Consider the following 16,197-nt stretch of genomic DNA (forward strand, 5'->3'; position numbering starts at 1 on the left):
CAGGCTGCCAGGGCAGGTCATGGGGTTTTGTCAATGATATATAGGAATTTTGCTAGCAGGGAAAAGGAGGTGATTATCCCTCTGTATAAGGCAATGGTCAGGCCACGCCTTGAGTACTGCGTACAGGTCTGGAGGCCTCATTTTAGGAAGGATGTAGATTTACTTGAGCGTGTACAGAGAAGGGCAACAAGATTGGTGAGGGGAATGAAGGGATCCTCTTATCAAGAGAGGCTTAAGTTCTGCAAATTGCAGTGGCTGGAGACTAGGCACCTGCACGGTGATCTGATTGAGGTGTATAAGGCCTTGAATGGATTTGGCACGCTGAATTCTGATGGGATTCTTCCACTTGTTCAGATTAGCATTAGTAGAGGCATTTAATGCAAGAAAGCAAGCCTATGCAGCATCAGCCAAAAAAAAAACCCACTTCCACTTCACCCCTCTGTTCGTTCGAAATACCTGTCCAGCTGAGCCTTAAACTTATTTAGGCTATCAACTTCCATGACAAGGGATGGAAGTCTGTTCCACCAACCAACCACCCACTGGCTAAAGGCAAATTTCCGCACGTCTATCCTACATCTATCTTTCCTCAATTTGAATTTATGCCCTCTCAGGTGATTATTCTGAGCAAGAGCAAGAATCCCATCAGCATTGAGCATGCTCAAACCATTCAAGGCTTTATACACCTCAATCAGATCACCTCGCAGGTGCCTAGTCTCCAGACACTGTAATTTACAAAACTTAAGCCTTTCTTTGTAAGAGCACCCCTTTGTTCCATTCACTAATCTTGTTGCCCTTCTCTGTACTCGTTCCAGCAGCTCTACATCCTTCTTGAAAGGAGGCCTCCAGACCTGTATACAGTACTCAAGGTGTGGCCTGACCACTGTCTTATACAAGGGAATAATCACCTCCTTATCCCTGCTAGAAAAATTCCTATATATCATTGACAATACACCATGAGCTACTCTTGCAGCCCGTCTACACTGCTTTAGAACTTCATATCTGCCTGCACAACCACCCCCAGGTCCCTTTCATTCTCTACCACTGTCAGTGTAGTACCACAGAGTTGATACATTGCTCTGGGGTTGCTGTTTCCCATATGTAGTACTTTACATTTGTCAATGTTAAACTTCATTTGCCACCTCTCAGCCCATCTGCTCAACCTTTCCAGATCCTGTTGCATCAGCATAGTGTCAGTAGTGTCCTTGACAACCCTGCCAACCATCATATCGTCTGCAAACTGGGACATTAAGCTTGATATACCATGATTAATATCATTTATAAATACAGAAAACAATAATGGACCCAACACTGAACCCCGAGGGACTCCACGATGAGCAGTGTCCATTGACCATTCTCTGCCTTCTCCCAGTCAACCACCCCTTTATCCATAGCAGCAATTTGCCTCCAATGCCACGCTGTTCCAATTTGTGCAGCAGTCTTCTATGTGCAACAGTATCAAAAGCCTTTCTAAGATCCAAGTATATAATATCAAAGTTATTCCCTGCATCCAGTTCTTTTGTGATTGCATCATAGTATCCAATCAAATTGGTCAGGCAAGACTTCCCCTTAACAAAACCATGCTGTGTCCAAGCTATAACTGAAGTCGGGTCTGGATGATCCAGCAGTGCTTCTTTAACCAGTGCCTCCATTAATTTTCCTGGAACAGAAGTTAAACACACAGGTCTATAATTACTTGTGTCAGCCTTTGATCCTCCTCTGTGAATTGAGGTCACATTTGCACTCTCCAGTCTGTGGGTACCTCCCCTGAGTCAAGGAAGCTCTCATAATTATGGCTAAGGGTTTGCTCACTTCCTTTGCTGCCTCCTTTAATATAACTGGATAGATCCCATCCACCCCAGGTGCCTTTCTTGTGTTTATCTTCAGCAATTTCTCTTCCACTTTACTCTCAGTTATTACAAGATTCTATAGCTTACTGGCAAAGTTGAATACACCTCTGGTATTCCCCTTGCTGAATAACTCCTCATGTGTGAATGTTGATGCAAAATATTCATTTAGTTTGTTGATCCGTCGATACCAAGTGGACAAATCTGATTCATCCCCTTCCTTCTAAAGTTTACATAAGTAAAGAACACTTTGCTGTTTTTCTTTGCATCCCTTGCCAAAGATTTCTCGTAATCTGCCTTCTCCTGCCTAACCTCCTTTGTAACTTGGTTATAGATCATAGGCTTTTGTGTCACGTGTTAATTTGTATGTATCCCATGCATTTTTTTTCTCTGTCATATGTCTCATTAGTTCATCTGACATCCATTTAGGCCCAAACCTTGAACAATACTTCTTAGTTGGTATGTAAAGCCTAGTAGCTTCCAAGATAAGTTCTTTGAATGCTTCTCATTTTGAATTTGCTGTTGGTAACAATATCAGTTGGTCCTACTGTATAGAATTTAAATACTGTCTCAGTCCATCGTAGTCGCCTTTACGAAAGCAATAACCCTTCCCTTTACCCCTAATGGTAGTTACCTCTTTGAGTAAATCCCACTTCAGCACACTGTGATCACTGTCACCTAGTGGTTCACTTATCTGCAGATTCTTAATGCATGAAGAATCACTACTGATAATCAAATCAAAAGAATTATTCCCTCTAGTTGCCTCCCAAACATGCTGATGTAGAAAACAATCATCCAATAAATCCACAAAAGCCTTGCTAGTGTGTGAGTGACCAGCCCTTAAATTCCAGTCAATATCTGGGAAATTAAAATCCCCCATTATAAGACTCTCTGATGTACTGGCCCACTCTATTTCCCTGTACAGTTTCTTATTATACTCATCAGAGTCATTAGGCCTATAGCACACTCCTATTCTCGATTTTGATCTCCCAATGCTTATGTCTCACCAAACTTACTCGACACTGCACTGTCCAGCGATGTCGACTGGCTTCACTTCCTTGGATTTTATGTGTTTCTTAACTAATAGCATAACCCTTCCTCCCTTCATATCCTGTCTATCCTTTCGGTAGACGTACTCCCCAAATTCCAGTTCTGCATTCCTTATATCTGTGTGACACCACGTCTCTGATATCCCAACAATATCTGCCTTTGATGTTTTGAGCAATACCTCAAATTCATTAAATTTATTTACTAAACTCCTAGCATTGGTGTACACACAAGTATACATGCACCTGTTTCTATTCTTAGCTACCCTAACACAACCCATGTGTTTACTTGTACTGCAATGACTCCCAGCAGTCTCTGAAATATCCTGCATCTTGTTTTTCAGGCTTCTGCTCATTCCAATAGAAGCAGTGCAAGAATCTCTTTCACCTCTGCCAGTGGCTACTGCTAATCTATTAGTCTTTGTCTGCCCCAAAGCTAGCAGTTTTCCGACCAACCTAAGACTGCCTTGATAGCATCAGCAAATATTCTTGTACCCTTTCTATTTAAATGTATCTCATCCCTGTAGAAGCAGTCTCTCCTGTTAACAAGTACAGAATTATCCAGGCTGAAAAAAATTCTATCCCTTGAGATTACGAACCTAAGGGGGCATAAATTCAAATTAAGAATGGACAGATGTGGAATAGATGTGCGGAAATTTGCCTTTAGCCAGTGGGTGGTTAACTGCTGGAACAAATTTCCATCTGTCGTTGTGGAAGTTGATAGGTTGAATAAATTTAAGGAGGAACTGGACAGGCATTTGGAGGGAATGGTGTGATTTTTTATTTTTTTTTTTGGCTGATGCTACATAAGCATCAGCCACTTGCTTTCTTGCATCACATGCCACTACTACTACTACTACTCCACATGTCCTTGATTTTTAAGTGCACTTAACTCCATTTCAAATTGTGCTTCATGTGGGCTAAAAGTTAAAGAGCCGTATGCTTCTCGCGAGCCACAGGTTGCCGACCACTGTCCTAGCATATGAGATAAATCATATGATATGTTAAACCCGGAAACTGATTGAAAATTGTTCGACCTATTTCATTTAAAACTGGTGAGTGATATCGTGGTATTTTTCAGAACTTGGATGACTCTGAGATAATTATACTATTTTGAATGTCAGGTGATTCAATATACTACAGGGCCACCTGGATGGTCGTTAGTTCTGCAGAAAATATACTGAATTCACATGACAGTTGATAAGCTAATGTGGTTTTGGAAAATGTGGCTATTTTCCAAAATGGTGTCATCATTTGATCCATCTGTACATAACATATTGTAGTTGAAGAACTGATTCACTACAGCATTGTCCAGTTGCAAGAAATTTTCTTTGTGTAATGCAGATTTTTTTCCATTTATGGAGGTAAAAATCACAGGGAGGTGAAGCCGCATTCCAAGGAATAGGGAAAAGTGGAGGGGTATTTGCAGCATTATCAAAAGTCAGATTTATTCTGCTACCAGTTCATTCCTAAGGGCTGGTTAGCAGTAGGGAGGTTTCAGTATACACGTTGTACCAAGGAGTGTAAAGCATCTGCCATTTAGGTGTTTAGGCATAGACCTAATTTTATATGCATATCATAATATAAATTATTGTCTTTTGATAAAGAGAGAGAATTTGTGTGCATCACCATATACAACCAGGTATTGGAGGTGTATGATATGTTTCTAAGGCAATGCATGAGGCAAGGCAATGTGCTATTATGAAAGGGGTTACTGCCAACAGAGTACACCGGGTCTTGCTGAGCTACATAATAGTGCTCTATAGTCAAGTTCGGTTCTAATTATGGTTCTAAATAACTGTAACAATGTAAGGTGAGCAGCTAACCACTTAGTTGCTATAGACCCCAAATTATGTTTAGTTTAGTTTTTCTGACATGACATCACTAGATTTTTAAGGTGATCTAGAAAGGCAAGTTTACAGTATAATGTGATTATTCCTTGAATCACATGCTGGTGTATATTGGTTCTTCAAATAGGCCTCTGGGGTTGGGTATACTCATACTATGATTTTTAGTGTTTTCCACCAACCATGGAATAAAACGAAAGACGAAAAAACCCAAATTTTTAAAAAATTTTAATATTTACAATAAATTATTTACAAACCAAACATTACTGATAGTAATTTTAAAATAAAACAACTGTGATATACAGGATAATAATAAAATGCCGAATTTAAAATGCAATAAAATATACTGGTTAAAAGCGCTAAAATACTAACTGAAGCTTTCAAAGGCTTCTGCCTTCTTTCTCAACAGTGTAATTTCTGTTCTGCGGTGCATCATTAAATACCAGCAGGTTCACGGTGCATCTCACGTGAATGTGTACTGTTCCCGTCAGAACCGGAAGTGGCTCGGGAGCGTTTCAGGCAAAAACGTTCATCCCCTCCAAGGATTACTGCCTCAAAGAGGGGATGAATACGTGTGCCCCTATCTCTATTTATATTTTTCTCAGTAGAACTAATTCCCAAGCTCTCGAGCCACTTGCGGTCCCAAAATCTATGCGCCCGATCAGTGATGACCGCTTCATCTGGGGAGATTTGATGTTGCTTCTCCCAGAAATGTTCAGCTACGGCGGATTTGCCATAGTCTGCATTTCTTATCGCATTTGTGTGCTCCCCCAGACGATCTTTGAGACGCCGTTTTGTTTCTCCCACATAACACTCCCCACATTCCGGGCATTTAATACTGTATACGACCCCACTTATATTTTCATTTAAGACAGGGTCCTTCACCTGTGACACGATTGTGTGCAGCTTCCTGCCTGGGAGCTGCACACAACGTGTCTGGTAATTCCTTAATACGCGAGCTAAATGCTCGGATAAACCCGGATAGTAGGGAATGTATGCAAAGATTTCAAAGGAACGGTATTGGGCATTACATGCCACAGGAAGCCAGATACCGAGATTTTACGGTTTGCAAAAAATACATAAAGTGGGTGTGCCACTCAGACCGATAGTCTCGTTTATTGGCAGCCCCACGTATGCATTATCTGGTTTCCTAGCCAAACTACTGTCACCATTAGTTGGACTCTCTGAACATAGTATCAGAGACAGTAAAGAATTTGTACAATTCATAAGAGGACAACGTATAGAAGAAAACGAGGTTATGATATCCTTTGATGTAACATCGTTGTTTACCTGCATCCCAATTGACCATGGGATACATTGTGCGTACATGGCTTTAGAAAGAGACACCACCTTGAATAATAGGATGCAACTTAGAGGACATATGTAAAGGAATAGAGTTATGTCTTTCGAGTACTACCATGGTGTTTAATAACACCATGTACAAGCAGGTTAACGGTGCAGCTATGGGCTCTTCCATCAGTGCCATCATAGCTAATTTAGCGATGGAGGAGCTCGAGTCCAGACTATTTAACACTACAGTTCTCCCTATGCGTCCGTGGAAAAGGTATGTTGATGATACGTTTTCAGTTATTCGGGAAGGGAGTGAGGATGATACGTTGAATTTTCTTAATAGCTTCTCCCCGTTCATACAATTCACCTCTGAGGTAGAGGAAGGAGGGGTTTTGCCATTCCTGGATGTGCTGATTTGTAGAGAAGGCCAGCATTTGAAAACAAAAGTATTTAGAAAATCTATGTGCAGGGGCCAATATTCACACTACAACTCAGCGCAGACTAATTATCACAGGAACAGTGTAGTAAGAGCATTAGTGGATAGGGCAAAATCCCATTGCAGTACCTCAGAGGATAGAAACTTGGAGTATGAACGTGTTACGGCGGATCTTTTGAAGTGTGGCTACCCCCGGAGGATCATAGAGAAATACATTAGTGGAGGGCAGAGTAGAAGTGAGTCCTTCACGCCAATAGCCACCGCATACATTTCCTACTATCCGGGTTTATCCGAGCGTTTAGCTCGCGTATTAAGGAATTACCAGACACGTTGTGTGCAGCTCCCAGGCAGGAAGCTGCACACAATCGTGTCACAGGTGAAGGACCCTGTCTTAAATGAAAATATAAGTGGGGTCGTATACAGTATTAAATGCCCAGAATGTGGGGAGTGTTATGTGGGAGAAACAAAACGGCGTCTCAAAGATCGTCTGGGGGAGCACACAAATGCGATAAGAAATGCAGACTATGGCAAATCCGCCGTAGCTGAACATTTCTGGGAGAAGCAACATCAAATCTCCCCAGATGAAGCGGTCATCACTGATCGGGCGCATAGATTTTGGGACCGCAAGTGGCTCGAGAGCTTGAGAATTAGTTCTACTGAGAAAAATATAAATAGAGATAGGGGCACACGTATTCATCCCCTCTTTGAGACGGTAATCCTTGGAGGGGATGAACGTTTTTGCCTGAAACGCTCCCGAGCCACTTCCGGTTCTGACGGGAACAGTACACATTCACGTGAGATGCACCGTGAACCTGCTGGTATTTAATGATGCACCGCAGAACAGAAATTACACTGTTGAGAAAGAAGGCAGAAGCCTTTGAAAGCTTCAGTTAGTATTTTAGCGCTTTTAACCAGTATATTTTATTGCATTTTAAATTCGGCATTTTATTATTATCCTGTATATCACAGTTGTTTTATTTTAAAATTACTATCAGTAATGTTTGGTTTGTGAATAATTTATTGTAAATATTAAAATTTTTTAAAAATTTGGGTTTTTTCGTCTTTCGTTTTATTCCATGGTTGGTGGAAAACACTAAAAATCATAGTATAGGTGTATATTGGTATTGGTTGGCCATTAAGTTGCAGTTCTAGAACTAGGTGAAGGTCATGTTGGTGGCAAAATTGGATGCACATTGCTTTTTGTGAAAAAAGTAGAAAATCACTGACTTGTGTCCATTAACTAATCTTAGTTATTGCCCCCTTTTAATTGTCTTTCAATGGTATGCACGTTTTTTGAACGACAAGAAATGCTAGGGTCATCTAAACAGTGCTGTATCAAGTGTTGGGGAGTTGTTCAGCAATGGTGTTGGATGCAATTATAAAGAGGGTTGCACTGATTACATAGCCCTGGTGAACTCCGTCTTTGTGTGATAAAACCTGGGCAACAAAGTTTTGAAGTGAACTTGGAATGTGCACTCGTACACTATATTTTGTACAAAGGTCGAGAGTTGTCCTTGAAGTCCACAGCAATGTAATTTGTGGAGTATTCCATGTGGAATCATATGCCATACTGATGTCAAAGTAAACCATTACATGATGGTCTAATTTAAGGAAAGCATTCCTGATGGCGTTCTCTATTCCTACTAATACATCCAGTGTCAATCTATTATGTTGAATATTAAATTGTGTAGAATAAAGGAGGCTAAGATTTAAGATACCATACCAGTCAACAATTTGGCCGATACTAAGCAGGTTCTATTGGATCTTTACTGAGTTTGAGGAAGTCAAGGACTATAGCACGATGCTATTTGTTTAGGGCAATGTTCCGCAAAGTGTGGTATGTATACCTCCAGGGGTATGCGAAAAGGTTTTAAAGGGCACATGGCAAAATTTTTTTATTTTACTTTATCATAGTTTTTTTAGCTGTAGAAAACAATTCAATAAAATTCAGTGTAGTGGGGTTATGCTTATAGGAACCAGTGGTTAATTGAATCAGTTGCTTTACTGAATCAAAATTTGAAAACCCAAAGCCTATAATTTATACATTGCAGTGTGCAAAACTCTTCTCTTATTAGAGTCACAATTTCACTTTATTGAATCATAAAAGATGATAGGGCTATATAATCCATGATTTTTCGTTTTTTTTCCCTTTTCTTTTCATCTACTTTTATTGGACTACACTCTTAAGTGATCTGGTGTACATAGTGTTCCAATTAAATAACGAGACTGGCGCTACTACAAAAAAAATAATAACACTAATGGCAAAGTAAGGTTATATATCTTCGAAGTACGCACCGTTTACATCTTTTATACAAGTTTTGAAAACACTTCGAACTCCTCTTCTGGTGCCGCTTTCAGCTGGTCGGTCACTGCAGCATGTCATCTATCATCCCATATTGTATTACTTTTATGGCTGTTTTAATTTAGGGAACAAAAAGTAATCTGCGGGAGCAAAATCTGGTGAAATGGGGGATGTTTGATGACTGGAATCGATTTTTTTTGCCAAAAATTGCTTGATGTTGACGGCAGAATGTGCGAGTGCATTGTCAAAATGGGAACAAATTTTTCTCTTACCCAGATCTCCTTTTAGAATTTCTTGTACACATTCCTTATTGCTACTGATCATCTCAGTAAGGAACCTCGTTGAAAATTATCTGTTTTCAGTCAATTTTTCTAACCTTTGTGACATTCTCTGGTGTTCGAACAGAGATCGGTCGGCTATGTCGGGGATCATCCTCTAACGACTCACATCCTTTATGAAAATGAGAAACCATTCAAACACTCTTGGTCGAGACAAACATTCATCAGCATAAACTTTTTTTAAATCATCAAAAGTTTCCGTAGCACTTTTCCCAATTTACAATAAAATTTGATAACTGCTCTTTGCTCCATTTTTAATTTTCTGATGACATGCACAAAACTACTATTACTTTTTCCATCATAAATCACGAACTACTGACCAGACAAGTTTCAACTTGCCCTCATTGGATAGAGCACACTCTATCCAATGAGGGCAACTCTATCATGGAACACAGTTTCCCAAACTGTTCCATGAGATGTGAACAAGTGTTCCGTGAAAATCATAATTAATAATTAAAAAAACAAAATAAAATAAATAAATTTTGCATATTTGTAGCGTACACCACTTTTGTATCATTATAATTTTTAACATTATTTTTTTTCCAGTTATTAATATACTGGCATAGAATAATAATTAAATAGATCGTGAAACACTTTATTTTGCATAGAGGTAATGACATCTACAAAAAAGTAGAAATGTAGTAATCTAATATGGCATTTGTATGCGATTTAGCCTGGAGTACACGGGTTGAAAGAGAGGGGAAGCGAACCGATATAACTAAACTCACTTCCTTGTATAAATTTTTTTTGTTAATTATCAGCATTTCGAAATATTATTATTAAAATAAATTACCACAGATTTGTGGTTGAAAAAAGAAACTTTAAAATGAGAAGCAAGTACTTTTTAGTATTGCAACTGTGGTCGATGAAAACAAACACAATATTGTCACACTTCAAAGTGAGGATGAACAATTGCAGTCCTTTTGTTCCCCAAAAATCCAAAGTGAAAAAACAGGAACCAACTAATTATTGACCAAAACAAAAGTATGATGACAGTTATTTGAATTTCAGCTTTACATGTGTTGGAAATAAAGATGCTTCTGACGCAGCACAGCACGTAGTATGTAATAAAATATTAGTAAACAGTTCTTTGGCTCCCGCTAAACTTGTCTTTCGTAAGTGTTCTGTAAATATATTGTGAGATGAGACGTGTTCCGTGACTAAAAAAGTTTGGGAAACGCTGCTCTAGCAGATCTAATTATGAACTATTTTGGCCTCTTACATTAATACTAAACGCAGAGCGCATACAGCCTCATTATTTAATTGGCACACTGTGCATGTGTGAGTTGTGTATATACAGTGACCGAAGCAACATTTTACCGGACATCTGTCGGAATCGCTTGATAATCATGCTGTTTGTTTACTGCTTGTTGTCTCCCCTTTCTGTGAATGAACTCTACTGTGTTGTATGTATGACCAATAACTGAGTTAATTTTAGAATGCCAGTGACAGTAGTCTTTTTAAAGGGCATGCTTTATTAAATTTTGATTAATCCTTTATTACTCAGTGAATGATGTTAGTTGTTGTGTAAAATGACGTTAAAAAACGTGCATGGTATGTAACCATTTAAACTTCATTTAAATTTATACATCTTAATATCAATTTCACTACTAAAATAGTAAGTATTAAAAATGTGTTTTCTTCACTAGCTAACATGCCTACTTTAATTCATACTGGTACAAATCCATTGTATATATCCAAGCTGTCCTGTCAGAATGCCTGTTGATTTTTAGTATTACTTCCATTTTTTAAATTATTATTTCTATATAGTACCTATGTATAACTTTTATTATATATGAATAAATGAATACCACATATTGTAGTGTATTTGCTCTAGTTCAAATGAAGTAGTATTATTAAAACTTCCCCAAATTGTCTTTGCCCGAGAAGGGGTATACCAGTATACGAGGGGTATACCTTAAAAGGGTACACAATTATTGTAAGTTTGAGAAACACTGGTTGAGGGAATGTGTCTTCTAAGTAAAGTCTATTGTGCAGATTGAGAAGTGACTGTAATGATTTGGTGTTTATTTCCTGTCATTGAATAATGAATAACATTCATTATTCAATGGACAGTGCAGTGTCGAGTCAGTTTGGTGTGACATGAGCATTGGGAGATCAAAATTGAGAGTAGGAGTGTGCTATAGGCCTAATGACTCTGATGAGTATAATAAGAAACTGTACAGGGAAATAGAGTGGGCCAGTAAATCAGAGAGTCTTATAATGGGGGATTTTAATTTCCCAGATATTGACTGGAATTTGTGGGTTGGTCACTCACACACTAGCAAGGCTTTTGGCGATTTATTGGATGATTGTTTTCTAAATCAGCATGTTTGGGAGGCAACTAGAGGGAGCAATACTCTTGATTTGATTATCAGTAGTGATTCTTCATGCATTAAGAATCTGCAGATACAGGAACCACTAGGTGGCAGTGATCACAGTGTGCTGAAGTGGGATTTACTCAAGGAGGTAACTACCATCAGGGGTAAAGGGAAGGGTTATTGCTTTCGTAAAGGTGCCTACGATAGTCCGAGACAGTATTTAAATTCTATACAGTGGGACCAACTGATGATGTTACCAACAGCAAACTCAAAATGGGAAGCATTCAAAGAACTTATCTTGGAAGCTACTAGGCTTTTCATACCAACTAAGAAATATTGTTCAAGGTTCAGGCCTAAATGGATGTCAGATGAACTAATGAGACATATGGCAGAAAAGAAAAATGCATGGAATCCATAAAAAATTAACACGTGACACAGAAGCCTATGATAGATATAAGTTGATCTGTAATCAAGTCACAAAGGAGGTTAGACAGGCAAAGGCAGAATACAAGAAATCTTTAGCAAAGGATGCAAAGAAAAACAGCAAAGAGTTCTTTACTCATGTAAACTCGAGAAAGAAAGGGATGAGTCAGATTCGTCCACTTGATATCGATGGTTTAACTGTTGATGATCCTCCTCAGGTAGCTAACAAACTGAATGAGTATTTTGCATCCACATTTACACATGAGGAGTTATTCGGGGAAGGGAATGCCAGAGGTGTATTAAACCATGGCAGTGAATTAAATAATTTTGTAATAAGTGAGAGCAAAGTCGAGGAGAAATTGTTGAAGATAAATACAAGAAAGGCACCTGGGGTGGATGTGATCTATCCAGTTATATTAAAGGAGGCAGCAAAGGAAGTAAGCAATACGTTAGCCATAATTATGAGAGCTTCCTTGGACTCAGGGGAGGTACCCACAGACTGGAGATGTGCAAATGTAACCCCAATTCTCACAAAGGAGGATCAAAGGCTGACACAAATAATTATAGACATGTGAGTTTAACTTCTGTTCCAGGAAAATTAATGGAGGCACTGGTTAAAGAAGCACTGCAGGATCATCTTGACAAGAATTCAGTTATAGCTCAGACACAGCATGGTTTTGTTAAGGGAAGGTCTTGCTTAACCAATTTGATTGGATACTATGATGTAGTCACAAAATAATTGGATGCAGGGAATAACTTTGATATTATATATTTGGATCTTAGAAAGGCTTTTGATACTGTTGCACATGGAAGCCTGCTGCACAAATTGGAGCAGTGTGGCATTGGTGGCAAATTGTTGCTATGGATAAAGGGATGCTTGAGTGACAGAAGACAGACAGTGGTAATCAATGGACACTGCTCATCGTGGACTAATGTTATTAGTGGAGTCCCTCAGGGTTCAGTGTTGGGTCCATTATTGTTTTCTGTATTTATAAATGATATTGATGATGGTATATCAAGCTTAATGTCCAAGTTTGCGGACGATACAAAGGTTGGCAGGGTTGTTAAGGACACTACTGACGCTATGCTGCTGCAACAGGATCTGGAAAGGTTGAGCAGATGGGCTGAGAGGTGGCAAATGAAGTTTAACATTGACAAATGTAAAGTACTACATATGGGAAACAGCAACCCCAGAGCAACGTATCAACTCTGTGGTACTACACTGACAGTGGTAAAGAATGAAAAGGACCTGGGGGTAATTGTGCAGGCAGATATGAAGTTCTCTGAGCAGTTCAGATGGGTTGCAAGAGTAGCTCATGGTGTCTTGTCAATGATATACAGGAATTTTTCTAGCAGAGATAAGGAGGTGATTATTCTCTTGTATAAGGCAATGGTCAGGCCACACATTGACTAATGTATACAGGTCTGGAGGCCTCATTTCAAGAAGGATGTAGAGCTGTTGGAACAAGTACAGAGAAGGGCAACAAGGTTAGTGAACGGAACAAACGGCTGCTCTTACGAAGAAAGGCTTAAGTTTTGCAAATTACAGTGTCTGGAGACTAGGCACCGGCGAGGTGATCTGATAGAGGTGTACAAAGCCTTGAATGGCTTGAGCATGCTCAATGCTGATGGGATACTGCCTCTTTCTCAGAATAATCACCTGAGAGGGCATAAATTCAAATTGATGAAAGATAGATGTAGGATAGATGTGCGGAAATTTGCCTTTAGCCAGCGGGTAGTTGGTTGGTGGAACAGACTTCCATCCCTTGTTGTGGAAGTTGATAGCCTAAATAAATTTAAGGCTCAGCTGGACAGGTATTTCGAACGAACGGAGGGGTGAAGTGGAAGTTTGTTTTTTTTTTTTTTTTTTTTGCTGATGCTGCATCAGCTTGCTTCCTTGCATCATATGCCTCTACTAATGCTAATGCTATCTGGTTCTACAGCACTATCTCAAGATGTTGAAAGGGCTCTACATGGTTCACAAACAGTGAGGGAAAGCTATATTTTTTGTCTCCTTTCAAAGAAAAGTTTTAACTTCTGCTTTTAGAAGTTTGCTTTGAATCTTTGGAAGGCTGATGTGTAACTTTCTGTTACTGATATTTTGGCAACTTTATCCACTAAGGCATTGGAAATTTGTGCAGTATCAGTGGTCTTTTGCACCACAGCGAGTGTGTGTGTGTGTGTGTGTGTGTGTGTGTGTGTGTGTGTGTGTGTGTGTGTGTGTGTGTGTGTGTGTGTGTGTGTACCACGACAGGCCATTTATGAGTGTTTGTATTTTTGGCACTTAAGCTCCTTAGTGGGTTCGGTACACATGGGTTTACTGGGCAGTGCAAGTGGTGGAAACAGGAGACACTGGTAACTTGAAAGTGAGGATGCGGTTTCTAGTGGGTACTAGATTCCCACCCCTATGCACAAATATTGCTTTCGCAGCTGTCCTCCTGGCTTAAGTTCAGAGCAGATTTCTTCTGAAAAGAAGATCCCATTTGAAGCTCATGCCACAAGATGAGTTTAGCATTTTATGGGAGATAACTGTAAGTGGTATTTCACCAATATTAGTTTAGTTGTCAATGTATTTTCTGTCTATATATATATATAAAATTTCTTTAGTTCCTTTGTCATGTCAAACATAAATTACATGCCTGCTTTATATATCCTCCCTTATACACATCAATTTGCTTATACCATTATTTTATTCTACTCCAAATTTATTCCCTCCTTATATCCCTTAATTCTCTTTATTAATTTTGCTTTGCTATGATATGTATTTTATGTTAGAAACACAGAGGTCACAACATTGTCGTTTTTTTGTACAATCAGGTGGTTGACACCTGAGGAGACGCCAGGATTGTTCGACATGTAACAATATACTTTATATATATATATATATATATATATATATTTCTATCTTACATTTAAAATGCATTATTTTTTAACTTTTATTTTTATGCTTCTGACTTTTTTCAATTTCTATACTCTACTTTTTTTTATAACTATGCTACCTCCTTTCATCTTTCCCTTTTGTCCCCCTCTCTCCCCTCCATTTTCTTTTCTCTTCTCAACTTTTATCAATACATAACACTTATATACATTATGGTTGTTAGGTACTTTCTCTCTATCAGTGGCCCTTATCCATAAGTTCTCTTCTACCCTCTTTTTCCATTTCCAAAATTTTTTTATAGTTATACACACAATTCTTCAAATAGGCGTCTGGGGGTGGGCATATTCATAATATAAATTTTAATAGTTTACACCAACCTTGCATTGAAAAAATAAAACAAAAAACAAAATTAATGATTTAATAAAATTAAACTGGTATTACTAATTTACAATAAATTACTATTTACAATAAGTATATAAAAAGAAAAAGAATACCATAAAATTTTATGGTATTCTTTTACCATAAAAATTTTATGGTATTCTTTTTCTTTTTATATACTTATTGTAAATAGTAATTTATTGTTTATTAGTAATACCAGTTTAATTTTATTAAATCATTAATTTTGTTTTTTGTTTTATTTTTTCAACACAAGGTTAGTGTAAACTACTAAAATTTATGTCATACACACACAAAATTTTTTATAGTTATACACACATACAAAATTTTTTATACTCTCTCTCTCTCTCTCTCTCTCTCTCTCTCTCACTCACACACACACACACACACACACACACACACACACACACACACACACACACACACACACACACACACACACACACACACACACACACACACACACACACACCTTCTCTCTTCTTTCCATTGTTCTAGTACCCTCTTGGGTCCTACTGGTTTGAGTATCTTCTTCTGTATCACTGAAGCTGTCTTCTACAAAAGTAAAAGAAGAAATTATTAAAATGGGTTGCATTCTGAATTTCAGCACATATAATTGAATGAAAGAAAAAATTTCTATCTCCAGATTAATGGCAACTCAGGGTACCAATTCATGAACCAAATACAGCAGGCCAAACTTCACATGTATGCAGTCCATGGGCTGGTATGGCCAGGCATTGGCAAATGAAATGACTCAAGCATACTATCTGGAACTTGCTTGGTGAACTTCAATAAACAAGTAAATATATATATAAAACATATATAAAATATGAACTTCAGCTAATTCAAAATTCCATAAATCTGAAGATTGCCACAGTACCAACCTGAAATTTCAATTTAGTGCAAGAGCTCCACTGAGTATTAAAAACAATAAGGTGTCAGCATGAGTTTAGACCTTCAGCTATGCCCTGTACTATCAGCCCTTATTTGAGATTAATCCATCAGCCAAGATGCCAAATTTTGAGTTTCAAAGATCTGGAGATCAGATAATTGTGAACAAAACATTTTATACAGCT

General features: G+C 38.4%; 1 protein-coding gene across 1 annotated transcript in view; it reads right to left on the reverse strand.

The window, feature by feature from the left end:
• The window catches only part of Mical (Molecule interacting with CasL), a 624,164-nt gene that overhangs the window by 112,740 nt on the left and 495,227 nt on the right, over positions 1-16,197 (reverse strand). Inside the window, exon 22 of the mRNA XM_090389022.1 lies at positions 15,594-15,676. Within this exon, the coding sequence (XP_090245148.1) occupies positions 15,594-15,676 (83 nt within the window). The remainder of the gene's footprint in view (positions 1-15,593; positions 15,677-16,197) is intronic.

The sequence above is a fragment of the Mastigoproctus giganteus genome, chromosome 14, assembly GCF_048544385.1.
Source record: "Mastigoproctus giganteus isolate SK-2022 chromosome 14, ASM4854438v1, whole genome shotgun sequence".
Taxonomy (NCBI): Eukaryota; Metazoa; Arthropoda; class Arachnida; order Uropygi; family Thelyphonidae; genus Mastigoproctus; species Mastigoproctus giganteus.